This window comes from Triticum aestivum, chromosome 1B (assembly GCF_018294505.1).
Source record: "Triticum aestivum cultivar Chinese Spring chromosome 1B, IWGSC CS RefSeq v2.1, whole genome shotgun sequence".
NCBI classification, from domain to species: Eukaryota; Viridiplantae; Streptophyta; class Magnoliopsida; order Poales; family Poaceae; genus Triticum; species Triticum aestivum.
Window position 1 is genome coordinate 689,792,588 of NC_057795.1, and position 11,603 is coordinate 689,804,190.

General features: G+C 48.7%; 1 protein-coding gene across 1 annotated transcript; it reads right to left on the reverse strand.

The window, feature by feature from the left end:
* On the reverse strand, positions 1–4,983 carry LOC123101480 (uncharacterized). Its single transcript, XM_044522920.1, has 5 exons — positions 4,861–4,983; positions 4,603–4,756; positions 4,286–4,357; positions 532–641; positions 1–421 (listed from the first exon to the last, which is right to left on the reverse strand). Coding segments are annotated over exons 1-5 (453 nt in total). The 5' UTR covers positions 4,863–4,983; the 3' UTR covers positions 1–306.
* Between the last annotated feature and the right edge of the window lie 6,620 nt (positions 4,984–11,603).

The window sequence follows — 11,603 nt, forward strand, 5'->3', positions numbered from 1 at the left end:
ATCAAGTTGTTTGAGTTCTTTCGACAGGGCGACTATTGTTCATTGTGCTTGGGTAGGAAATGCGGCTGCTCATGCATAATCTACAGTTTACTTCAAGCTACAGTTTCATGCATAATCTACTCGAATAGATAGATATGTAGAGATATAATAACATACCATGTCACACAATATCGCAACGTACGATAGCATAGTGCTAGCTAGACAAACTGCAGGGGTCATAATTAAACATAAAATAAGCTGGGCGGCCATCTTTGGTTCTCATTTTTCCACTTTGTCTTCACACGTTTTCCTTGGTAACGGCCTGGGCTAGGCTTCTAGTCCATTGCCAGAGAAAGCAGCAGCAGCAGCCACATACACAACTGTCAGCTTGAAAGATTCATAGACTAAACTCTTCAACGCACGGTCGATGGATATCATGCGCCTGCAGGTAGAGAGAGGTAGGACAAATGAGATTATATGTATGTATGGAAACCTGTCAAACAAACCAACAGGAAAATAAAGAAGAAATTGGGCCTCCGATATTCTACGTACTGCTGAAAAACACTTGGTTTCTTCTTTTTTTGAAGCTCGTCCAACCTCTTTAACGTCTCATTGAACCCCGCCCAGCAGTCATCCTCTTTCTTCTCGATGTTGCGAGCATGCTGGCAAGGACAATGGTCAGTGTGCTTGCTTTGGATCATCAATCATTAAGTAAGCGCTGACCAGGATTGTTAAATACTCGCTCCGTCCGGAACTACTTGTCGGAGAAATAAATGTACTAGACATATTTTAGTTCTAAATAAATCCATTTTTATTCATTTCTACGACAAGTAATTTCGGGCGGAGGGATAACGTAATTAAGAAGGATACTGTGTTGTCTGTCCGTTAAGTTAGGTTTGATATATGCAGAATGCATGATGCATGGTATCATCTAGTCATAGAATCATATTTGCCGTATATATCGATAAATGAAGTCGCAGAATCATACTTTGTCCGCCCTGAATTCCTTGTCTCAGATTTGTCTGTATACGGATGTATTTAGACGCGTTTTAGTATTGGATACATCCACATCTAAAAAAAATTAAGACATATAATTTGGGACAGAGGTAATACTAGGTAGGTAGTGCATCAAACCGAAGATATCAAAGCCACAGCAGCATCCATCTTATGTATTGCAAGTAATTACAGTACTTGCTAAAGGGACGAGCAAAAGGTCATCATGCTTGTTGAGTATAATGATTAGATAGGAAATATGAAATAAATTAAGATTTGGTCCCGCCTTGTATTATACTCCAAATTAGTCATTGTACTCCTATATATATATATATGCCCACGAGGTTCAGTCAGTAAACAACTATTTCATCAATCCCTCTCTCGCCCTTCTAAGATGTTATCAGTCTAACCAATTCAGCCTTAGCCGCCGTCCACCACTTCCGACCCGCGCGCCGCCCCCGGGGAGGTCGGCCTCCATGACCGCCGCCAGGGGCAGCGCCGCCCGTACATAAGGTTCGTCCACCGGTCGTGTTGACCGGCAACCCTAGAGAGTACTTTTCCCGAGCCCTTGCTCTGGATTTTTCTCTCTCGCTGGTCATCTTGATCGGTGTTTCTTTTTGGTTTTCCAATCTAAAATCGGTTTGCGTCGCCTGCCGCTGCCGTCGATCCACACGCACCTCTACTCTGACACCGATGCGCTCGACCCGCCTCTCTTACGACCCGACATCCACGCGGCCCTAGGCAGCACGTCACGGCCAGCCATCGTCCGCGCGTCGGCCTACCCGTCGCCCGGCGCCGGCCGTCGTCGCCATACTTCGACCGGGACCCTGCATCACCACCCCGCCTCCGTCGTGTATGTACTGCCGACTTTACACGGCGTTACGTTCGCCACTCGGGTCTGGCCGCTCGGGTGCTGCTGTTGGCCGCCCGGGCGCCGACGCTGACGCGCTCGTCTACACGTTGTCTCACACCGGCCGTTGTCACCGGTTTCAGCTCGGACTCTGCCACCACACCGCCTCCACCGATCGACTTTCACGACCTCGCGCGCGGCCGATGGATCACCCGCCCGCACCGCGATCCGCCCCGCCCGCGCCATGCGACTGGTCAGGCCCGTCGGTTGCGCGCGCCTCAGCAGGTTACATGAAGATTGTCCCGAGTTCATCGCGCCCCTCCACCGATGGAGCAACGGGCTGTCGCTGCATCGCCCCGTCGGGCCACTGCGCCGCCGCCCCGTAGTTCTCTCCGCGGCTGCACCGACTCGTGAATCGCCATTGCATCACCCCTTTGGGCCGTAGCGTCAGCCTGTTGCCTCCGCCATTGTCTGAGGCCGTCCCCATGGTTGCACCGACCCGCGTGACACCGCCACGTTGCCCCTTCGGGCTGCTGTGCTATGGCCCGCGGTCCACCGCCGTCCCGTGGCCACCCGCTCCAGGCCGTCCCCTTAGCTGCACCGACCCTCGCGATGCCGCTGTGTCGCCCCATCGGGCCGTAGCGAGCATGGCATGTGGTCCACGCCACCGCCCCGAGGTCTTCCTGTCGTCGCCCCGACACGCACGCTGCCGTCGCGTCACCCCTTCGGGTTGTATCGTCGTGGTACACGGTCCACTCTGTCGTCCCCGCACTTCTTGTTGTATGCACCATGCAGCCACCCTTGGCACGGAAACGCCACCGTTCGCGCATCTCTTTGACGTGCTCTTGGGTTCTTCACCTACTTCGAGCACCGCCGCCGCCCTCCTAACCTAGCCGTTGCCGCCGCTGCTCGTCTTCGGCCGCTGCCGCCGCCCGTCCACCCCTTTCGTCTTCCTCCATCACCAGCCCGTCGCCAGCGTCGCCGTCATCTACCCTGACGACTTCGTCTACTCCGACCACAGTTGGTGACATCGGCCCCATGCTGATTGGTGCCACAACCGTCGTCGAGTCTTCTTCTCTTCTGGCCCTCCAATTTCTCAACGTGGCATACAGCTCGTTTAGATCCCTCGTGTTGGCAATACCGATGTGTGCCTTCATCCTTGACGTGTCCTCGGGCCTGGCAAGCCTAGTCGGCGCTTCGTCTTCGTCCATCTACGCATACCCGGTGCTGGCAACACCGATGCATGCTTTCTTCTACGATGTGTCCCCGAGTTTGGCAAACCCGGCATATCGCCTCGTCAACAACGGCTTCTCCCCGTTTCTCCACTACTTCGACACCACCGCGCCCATGACTAACGCAGCACCTCCTTGCGCATGTGGCTCCACGACGACTTCCTCGACACCGGCCACCCCGACTGGACATCGACCACGGTATTCTTTGCACGGCGACCTCGACCACGGCTACACCACCCTACACTCTCAGCTACCTCGGAAATGGCACAAAGGGCTACCGCCTTACTTGAGCAACATCGTCGGTTTCCGCCTTCCGCGATGCATCGACCGTTACCAGTATGTTGGGGGGGGGGGGGTCCGTCGGCTTGCCTTAGGATTCTTCTCCAGGCTCACCGTCTGCGTTGCTATCGTTGTAACTGCTGGGGTGTTGAATATAATGATTAGATAGGAAATATGAGATAGACTAGGATTTGGTCCTGCTTTGCTTTGTATCTCAAGTTGATCATTGTACTCCTATATATATGCTCACGAGCCTCAAGCAATAAACAACTATTTCACCAAACCTCTCTAAGTCTCTATCCCTTATAACAATGCTGGCATCAACCAGGAAGAATAAGGTTTCTTAAAGATATGATTTGCATGCAGTCCTGTTGCTAGTAAGTCAGGATGTACTGCTTCAGGCCTGATTAAACAAGTTGTAGTATATATGACGATGCTAAGTAAGTAATTTTGCTTTTGTTTCTACTCCCTCCATTCCTAAATATAAGTATTTTAAGAGAGCCCACTATAGACTATATACGGAGCAAAATGAGTGAACTTATACAAAAAAAGTGTCTATATACATCCGAATGTAGTCTCTATAGTGGAGTCTTTAAAAAGACTTATATTTTGGAACGGAGGGAGTAGTTTAGTAGCAAATAGAAGACAGAGAGAGAGAGAGAGAGAGAGAGAGAGAGAGAGAGAGAGAGAGAGAGAGAGAGAGAGAGAGAGAGAGAGAGAGAGAGAGAGAGAGAGAGAGAGAGAGAGAGAGAGAGAGAGAGAGAGAGAGAGAGAGAGAGAGAGAGAGAGAGAGAGAGAGAGAGAGAGAGAGAGAGAGAGAGAGAGAGAGAGAGAGAGATGTGCATGTTGCTGTTTCGATTGCGCATAATTCAATTATTATCACAGGCTGCATCCTTGATCAATGTCGGTAGATAAATCATGAGATAAAAGATGTCAATTTTGGTTTAGATACCTGGCTGGAGAGCTGGCGGGAGCGCATGAGGCTGCCTGGCTCGAGGAGGAGTCGCTCCGCCACCTGCGATCGCTGGGGATGAGTAAAAAGCCATTCTCGGATCAACCAGCAAAATAGGTTGCTTAAGTGATATACAAGCAGCAGTACGTCAGGATGTACAGGTTCACGTCAGGTTAAGTAATCTTGCTTTGTTTCTACTAGTAGATAGATGTTTCTGTTTCGGTTGCACAGAATTCCATTATGGCTGGCTACATCGATTCTGGATGCCGTGAGATACATAAATTATGAGAGAAAACTTAAAGATGTTGGTAAGTTACCTCACCGGAGACCTTACTGGAGAGCTCGCGGGAGCGCATGAGCCTGCTTGGCGTGAGCCGGCGTCCCTCCTCCGTGACCATCGCCTGCGTTCGCTGGAGCAGGGAGCCACTAAACCTCCTCGCCGCGCACCGAACCGCCGCCATCGTCGCCGGCCTGCCAACAATATATCGGTTAGGGATTAGGAGGACAAGTCCGTCACGAATCGCTACCTCCAGTCGGCCGGCTGGCCGCGGCTGCACAACCCCCGTCCCGCTTACATTGCAGATCCAGGCGTTCCGTCACGAATCACCACCGCCGGCCGGACGCGGCAGACACACACACAGACACCATGGATCAGGTTGCAGTCTGGGGAGATTCCGGTAGATTTTGGTGATCGTGAGCGTACCTTCCTGACCGATGTGGGCGTTCCTTAGTCAGGCGGCTAGGGTTCCTCGTTCGCCTTCCTTACACCTCCGCGGACAATAAGAAGGGGTGGGTTTTTGTTGGCAGAAACTATATATCCAGGCGTTCCGTCACGAAGCACCACCGCCGGCCGGCCGTGGCAGACACACACACAACATGAATCGGGTTGCAGTCTGGGGAGATTCCGGTAGATTTTGGAGAGCGTGAGCATATACCTTGCTGATCGATCTGGGCGTTCCTTAGTCAGGCGGCTAGGGTTCCTCGATCGCCTTCCTTCCACCTCCGCCGGACAATAAGAAGGGGTGGCTTTTTTGGCAGAAACTATATATACGGAGTACTATTTTAAACAAACATATAAGAGGCCTAAAGACATCTTATAATTAAATTTTATGAAGATAATACAATGGAATAGCAATGAGACACGAAACAATAAGCAAAAGGTAAAGTTACATCAAAAATCATATTGATCATCTGGATCTCCATCCGTATCATGGCACCTCCGCGCTCGGTCTCCGGGCCGTCGTCCTATACCGCATCATCGACAAAGGAGGAGTTCGTGTTCTCCTGGGACAACAAGGACTAGCACCAGCACCCCCCCCCCCCCCCCCCCCCCCGCCCCTCCTCGCCGAGGCTGTCGCGGCAGACAAGAAGTTCCAGGCGCCGCCCTCGCCGCCACGACAATAACACCCACCCTCCGATCCATGCAACCGCGGCGTCCAAATAGGTCATCGCATCAAATCGGGGCGTCCCACCCCTGGGTGCAATCAGGGCGTCCAAATCAGACGTTGTGTCAACCGCGCAGCACGTTCGGACACTTCAACCGGCTAGCATCACCGCTGAGACGTCTTTGGCATTGGCAAGAAGAGGGCATCACTAGCGGCGCCTAGTCTCTCTGAAAAAGGAGGAGCCCTCCCCTGCACTCACGAATGCGTGCAGACGCCTCCTGCATTACCTCAGTCGCAACATTAGTAGCACATCATCGCACAACATCGCATCAGAGGTGGCGCAAAGCGCAGTGCCGGGCCGCTTCGTGATGTCGGACGTCATGACGAACTGGTTCCTCACGGACCCCGATCTCGTGTTGGCCTTGGTCGAGGACTAGTCTAGAACTACCACGAAGACATCCAGGCAGCGCTGACGCTACCTCATAAACCAAGTCATCAAGATTGTTGTGGACGAGTCCGTGTGCGCCACCACCCTCCTCGCCGGCAAGTGCAAGGCCAGGCCGAGTAGGCCGGGGCTGCATTCTTGGCCGACGCGGCCCTGCGCCAGGCGGCGGGGAAACCAATGGTTGCGCAGCAAGCTCCTGGCGAAGGCCAATCAGGGTTGTTGGGGCACCTACACGCCCTATTGCCGCTGGAATGACCACGACCACGACTCCGACATCAACGATGATGGATCGGACGACAACGAAAGTGTTGCCGGTCAGGGAGGCCATGCGTACAAGGTCACCGTCCGGTAACTTGCGTAGTGTCATTTAGTTTTCTAAATTTTAGTTGAACTTGTCAAATAGTGTCTAGTTTGAATGAATATATCGAACTTGTTTCAATTTTTTGCGCTTTGCATGAATTTTGTCCTTTTTCTTCAATTTACGTTTGACATGTGGGTGAACGTTTGGTGCTTGCGGTTGGGTGGCCGGCTCCCGTATCTGTATTCGCAGATGTTTATTGTGTCTGATTTGAGGTGCGCAGTTGGAGATGCCCTAACAATACATATGTATAAATATTTTGATGGTCGGTAGAATCCATGGCATCGCACCGAAGCAGATGGCGTGCCTACATGACCAACAAGGCGTGGAAGGGGCTAGCACCGTGCCCATTTCCTAGCTCATGCAGTCAGCGGATGTCCTTCCAGAAAGGAGTTCAATCTAGCTATTTTCAGGGGAAGAGACGTATTTGCACAAAGGAGTTCAATCTAGTGGCCTTTTTGGGCCTTAGCACGACGACTTCCTGATTGTCTACTACAGCAAGGTTTGCCCAACTTCGGTGGAGGGGCGATGACGGCGACGCGCCTTCGGCTCGCTCTACTGATTGTAGTCGTCGTTAGGTGGTCTATGGACCTGGATGTAATTTTTACAGTTGATGAATAGATTGGAAATTTTCTCGCAAAAAAAGGAGTTCAATCTAGCTAGTTTTAGGGGAAGAGACGTGTTTGATCAAATCGTCGACACTGTATAAAACCAAGAACTTCAACTATTTTGAAATGAAAGATACAATTCAGACTCATCCTTTTATGATTTTTCTATGTACAAACAAAGGCCAGCATGGACATTATGTCATCGATGAACTTTACGCCATAGCGTATTACAAAATGTTAAGGAGGACAGGGGGGTAGGGGGAGTTCAAGGTGGATCAAAAGAGTTAGACCAACAAATGGAAAAGATTCAGGCTGGACCAGAGAGCCTAACATCCTCGTGGACAAGATCATCAATCCCATCGAAGACAAGATCCTTTCAATGTTTCATAATGTTCTAGGTGACGGGAATGCATATTGTAGTCCCCCCCCCCCCCCCCCCCCCCCCCCCGCCCCCCGCAAAAAAATGCATATTATAGTCTTTGTGCATGTGTTAGAAAAGGACACCGCAAATATATGATGGTTTCACGCACGGGTAATGGATCAAATGGTGGGAGGTGTGCCCAGACTTCTTGGGAAGGAGAGGAGAAAGATTGTCTACGTTTTCATCTGTGGGGCAGGATGGCCAACTCAGCATGGAGCGTAGGGGACGTCAAAACCGCCTCCATAGTTCTAAAATGATCGGCAGGGACTAGCCAGATGAAAGCTTGGCACTTCTTGGGGGAACCATTGTGCAAAACGACTACCCCGTCTAACCACGATATGCAATTGCCCAGATGAATTGACATAGATACACATGTTCAAGGTGGTTCTGTTAGAGAAAGAATGAAGTGCCACATCAAATTTAAGAGGGTTGAGGACTACATAAGTACATACATGGTGTTCTTAGCTAGAGATCAGATCTCAGCGATGGTCATCGAGGAAAGACGAGGTGATGGGGAAGCTTAATAGTTTAAACTCCGGCCTTCAAGCACGATTGGTTTATCAAGGCTATGCCAAGTGCAAGGTACTTGGGGGAGTTCTAGGTGTCTTTGTCAAGTGTCGGTAAGAAATAAAACGTCAAAGGGCATGGCACTCGGCAATTGCATGACACATGTCCCAACTCGCCGCACTTCATGAACGGGTGACGGCACTCCTCCATTTGTCGAGTGTCTCCTGACGGGCACTTGGCAAAGTAGTCATCTCATTAGCATTGTCCATATTTGTTGAGTACCTGTTAGGTGGTACTTGCCAAACGTTCCATATTTTTGTCCTTATTTCACAATTATTGCCACGAGATTATAAAGAACACTCTGGCAAAAAATTGAACTTGTTTTTTTCTCTTTCTTTTTCTTTCATCTCTTTTATTTTCTTATATATTCTTTCCACATCTCTTTCCAGCCCTTTCTCCCCATCTTTAATGTTCCGGATCAAGGAATGTGGATCCCACATTGTGGTAACTAGCTAAATGTCTGTGCATTGCCACGGACTAACAAAACATGCATATCTCTACTCCGCTATTATTGAAGGGAAGGTTTTGGTTGTGATTCAACGGTAAAGATAATGATCACCATCTTCATATCCATCTCCATCTCCACCAACGAAGCAAGTTGAGGAAAAAATATTGCATCTCAGCCACATATCCATCATCCATCGATGGACCGGATTTCCCCAATATTGTATCACATCAAATTCACATATTTACTAATTAATTTTAACCATCTCCACGACACCTTAATATGAATCATTGTATCTCAGTTATCTCCACTACTATTAAACAAACGAGTTGAGGCAGAACATTGTATCTCAGCCACATATCCATCATCCATCAATGGACCGGATTGCCCAATATTGTATTGCATCAAATTCACATATTTATTAATTAATTTTAATCATATCCCCAACACCCTAATAGGAATCATTGCACCTTAATTAGGAAACAAATCATCACATCAGCCATAATTTCCACCACACCTTAATTAAAAATCATTGCATCTTAATTAATCGTCACACCATATCACATAATTGAAAAACATCAGCCGAAAAAATCACGCGCCACACACATGCCACCACATTAGCTTCTCCTCCAAAACTACCTCACCTCGCGTAAAAGAAACTTCCTACGTACCTGATGCACGTACCACCGTCAAAACATGCGTTGTCAGCCCGCCATGCCTGCATGGCTCTCTGCCATCACATGGCGCTCCCAACTCAACCAATCGCACCATTCACCATCGAACAATATCAATATAGAAAGACTCGAAAAGGCAAATCCAATTTATCTCGGTCATCGAACAATATCAATCCATGAACGCATATTTAGCATATGCAATTTATATCCAATCATATACAACGTCAATGCAATCACGTAATTATGTGTAACTGATGTACTACCTAAAATAAGCATGAAATTAATTTCCTCTCTAATTGATGTCCTTCTATCTATCTTTTAGGACGGTGATCTCACATAGATGGTGTAATTTATGTATTCGTAAGTACATAATATTTATGTGATTGAATTGAATTGGCACTTGTGAAAACAAGCACCAGAAAACAGCATGGAGGGATGGTGATGAGAGGTGGAGGGGAAAATAAACCGGGGAGGCAAAAATAAACCGTGTGTACTTGCCTACCAACTCCCCTTTTAGGAGTAGATAAGATTGATATTGTCTTGTTTATCAGTAAAGTGAGGGTTTTTTCATGGTAATGTGTGTCTTATTTATATCATCATAAGAATCATAGTACAAGTCATTCACACATCAACCTGAAAAAACTAAAAAGATAATAGAACGTTAGCCTTTACAAAAAGGAACACCAGTTAAGAAACAAATGCAATCAAGGCCGAAGAATCCTCAGAGCGTGACACCAACATCCGTCAGCTGCCTCCGACGCCACCATAGCAGCCACCAAAGGAAAAGATAACGGATCACCTCCTCACCCAAGCTCGACGGCTCGACACGGTCCCATCGCTGATATGCAGCTTTGCGACCTTCAAGGTGGCTCACCAAAGACGAAACCATTATCACTGAACAAATCCGACCGGGGCAACACTGCCAGGACACGCCATCGAACTCCAGATCTGGCACCCCCGGGCGACTAAGACGTTGGAGGTGAAAATCATATCTGACATGCACGGACCATGAACCCAACACACGATCCACCATCTTTCAGATGTCGTCGATGTAGACCACAATCTGCATCCGCTCCTAGACTACCTCCCAAGCTTTGCGCCGGTGCTGGAGCAAATGTCGCCGCCACGCAATCCTTGCTTGAACAGACTGATTTTCAAATCCATCTCCCATAGGTCTGATCGCCTCATGAGGGATGGATTTGAAGAATCTTTATTCAGCGCTGCCATTGCCGCCGAAGCGAAGACGATGAACAATCTAAAAACCTAAACTATGACCGTGTGGATCCGGCGACCCCCCTCATCACCGATGACCGAGGTCGGCGGCGGCAGAGAGCCGCCGGAGGACAGCGCCGGAAGCTTGGCCTCTCGTAGCGGCAGCTAGGGTTCCAGCCGCCATGCACGGGAGGAACACTCTATTTCATTGTGCATGTGTATCAACTAGTCACGGAATCATAGTTGCCGTATATAGATAACCGAAGTCAGAGAATCATATTTGCGGAAGGAATGGGCAAAAGGTCAGGAAAAATAAGGTTGCTTATAATGATATGATTTGCATTCAGTTCTATTTCTATTACCTACCCGGTCAGGTTAAACAAGTATGATGATGATAAGTAATTTTGCTCTTGCTTCGACCGCCGCCTGCGTTCGCTGGAGCAGGGAGCCACCGAGACTCCTCGCTGCGCACTGAACCGCTGCCATCGTCGCCAGCCTGCCAACAATATTACTCCCTCCGTTCGGAATTACTTATCTTGGAAATGGATGTATCTAGAACTAAAATACGTTTAGATACATTCATTTTTACGACAAATAATTTCGAACGGAGGAAGTAGGTAAGTAGTGATTAGGATGACATATCTGTCACGAATCGCTACCTCCAGTCGGCCGGCTACCCCCATACGTGCTTGCGGATCGGTTAGGGATTACTCTGTCACGAATCACCACCGCTGGCCGGGCTCGGCAGACACACACACACATCTTGGATTGGGTTGCAGTCTGGGAGATTTCTGTAGATTTTGGTGAGCATACCTTGCGGATCTTGGCGTTCCTTCCTCAGGCGGCTAGGCTTTCCTCGTTCGCCTTCCTTCGCGGACAATAAAGGGATGGGGTTCTTAACTCTCTAAACTCTTTTTTTATATATCTTTCGGCAGAAACTACATCTATAACTATATCTATACTACTATTAAAAGAGCAAACATGAATTAGTCTAAACCCACCGAACATAGTGTACACAGGAAAACCAGCACCCTTGGATCTAACCCACTAATTATATCTAAGAGAAAAACTAGCGATGAGACACAGGTTCAGTTTTCTCCATTATATGACCAATTGTGTTATATGAAATGATAGTAAATTTACCCTTTTCCCCATTAGTTTCCCGAGCTTTTGTTTTTCATTAGTTGATATAACGAATAGTAT

What these genes read in the sequence shown, in the direction of transcription:
- LOC123101480 (XM_044522920.1), bottom strand. An exon ending in CCCGCCAGCTCTCCAGCCAG is followed by an intron (nt 642 to 4,285) that starts GTATCTAAACCA and finishes TGTCCTTGCCAG; the next exon opens with CATGCTCGCAACATCGAGAA. An exon ending in AAACCAAGTGTTTTTCAGCA is followed by an intron (nt 422 to 531) that starts GTACGTAGAATA and finishes CTCTACCTGCAG; the next exon opens with GCGCATGATATCCATCGACC.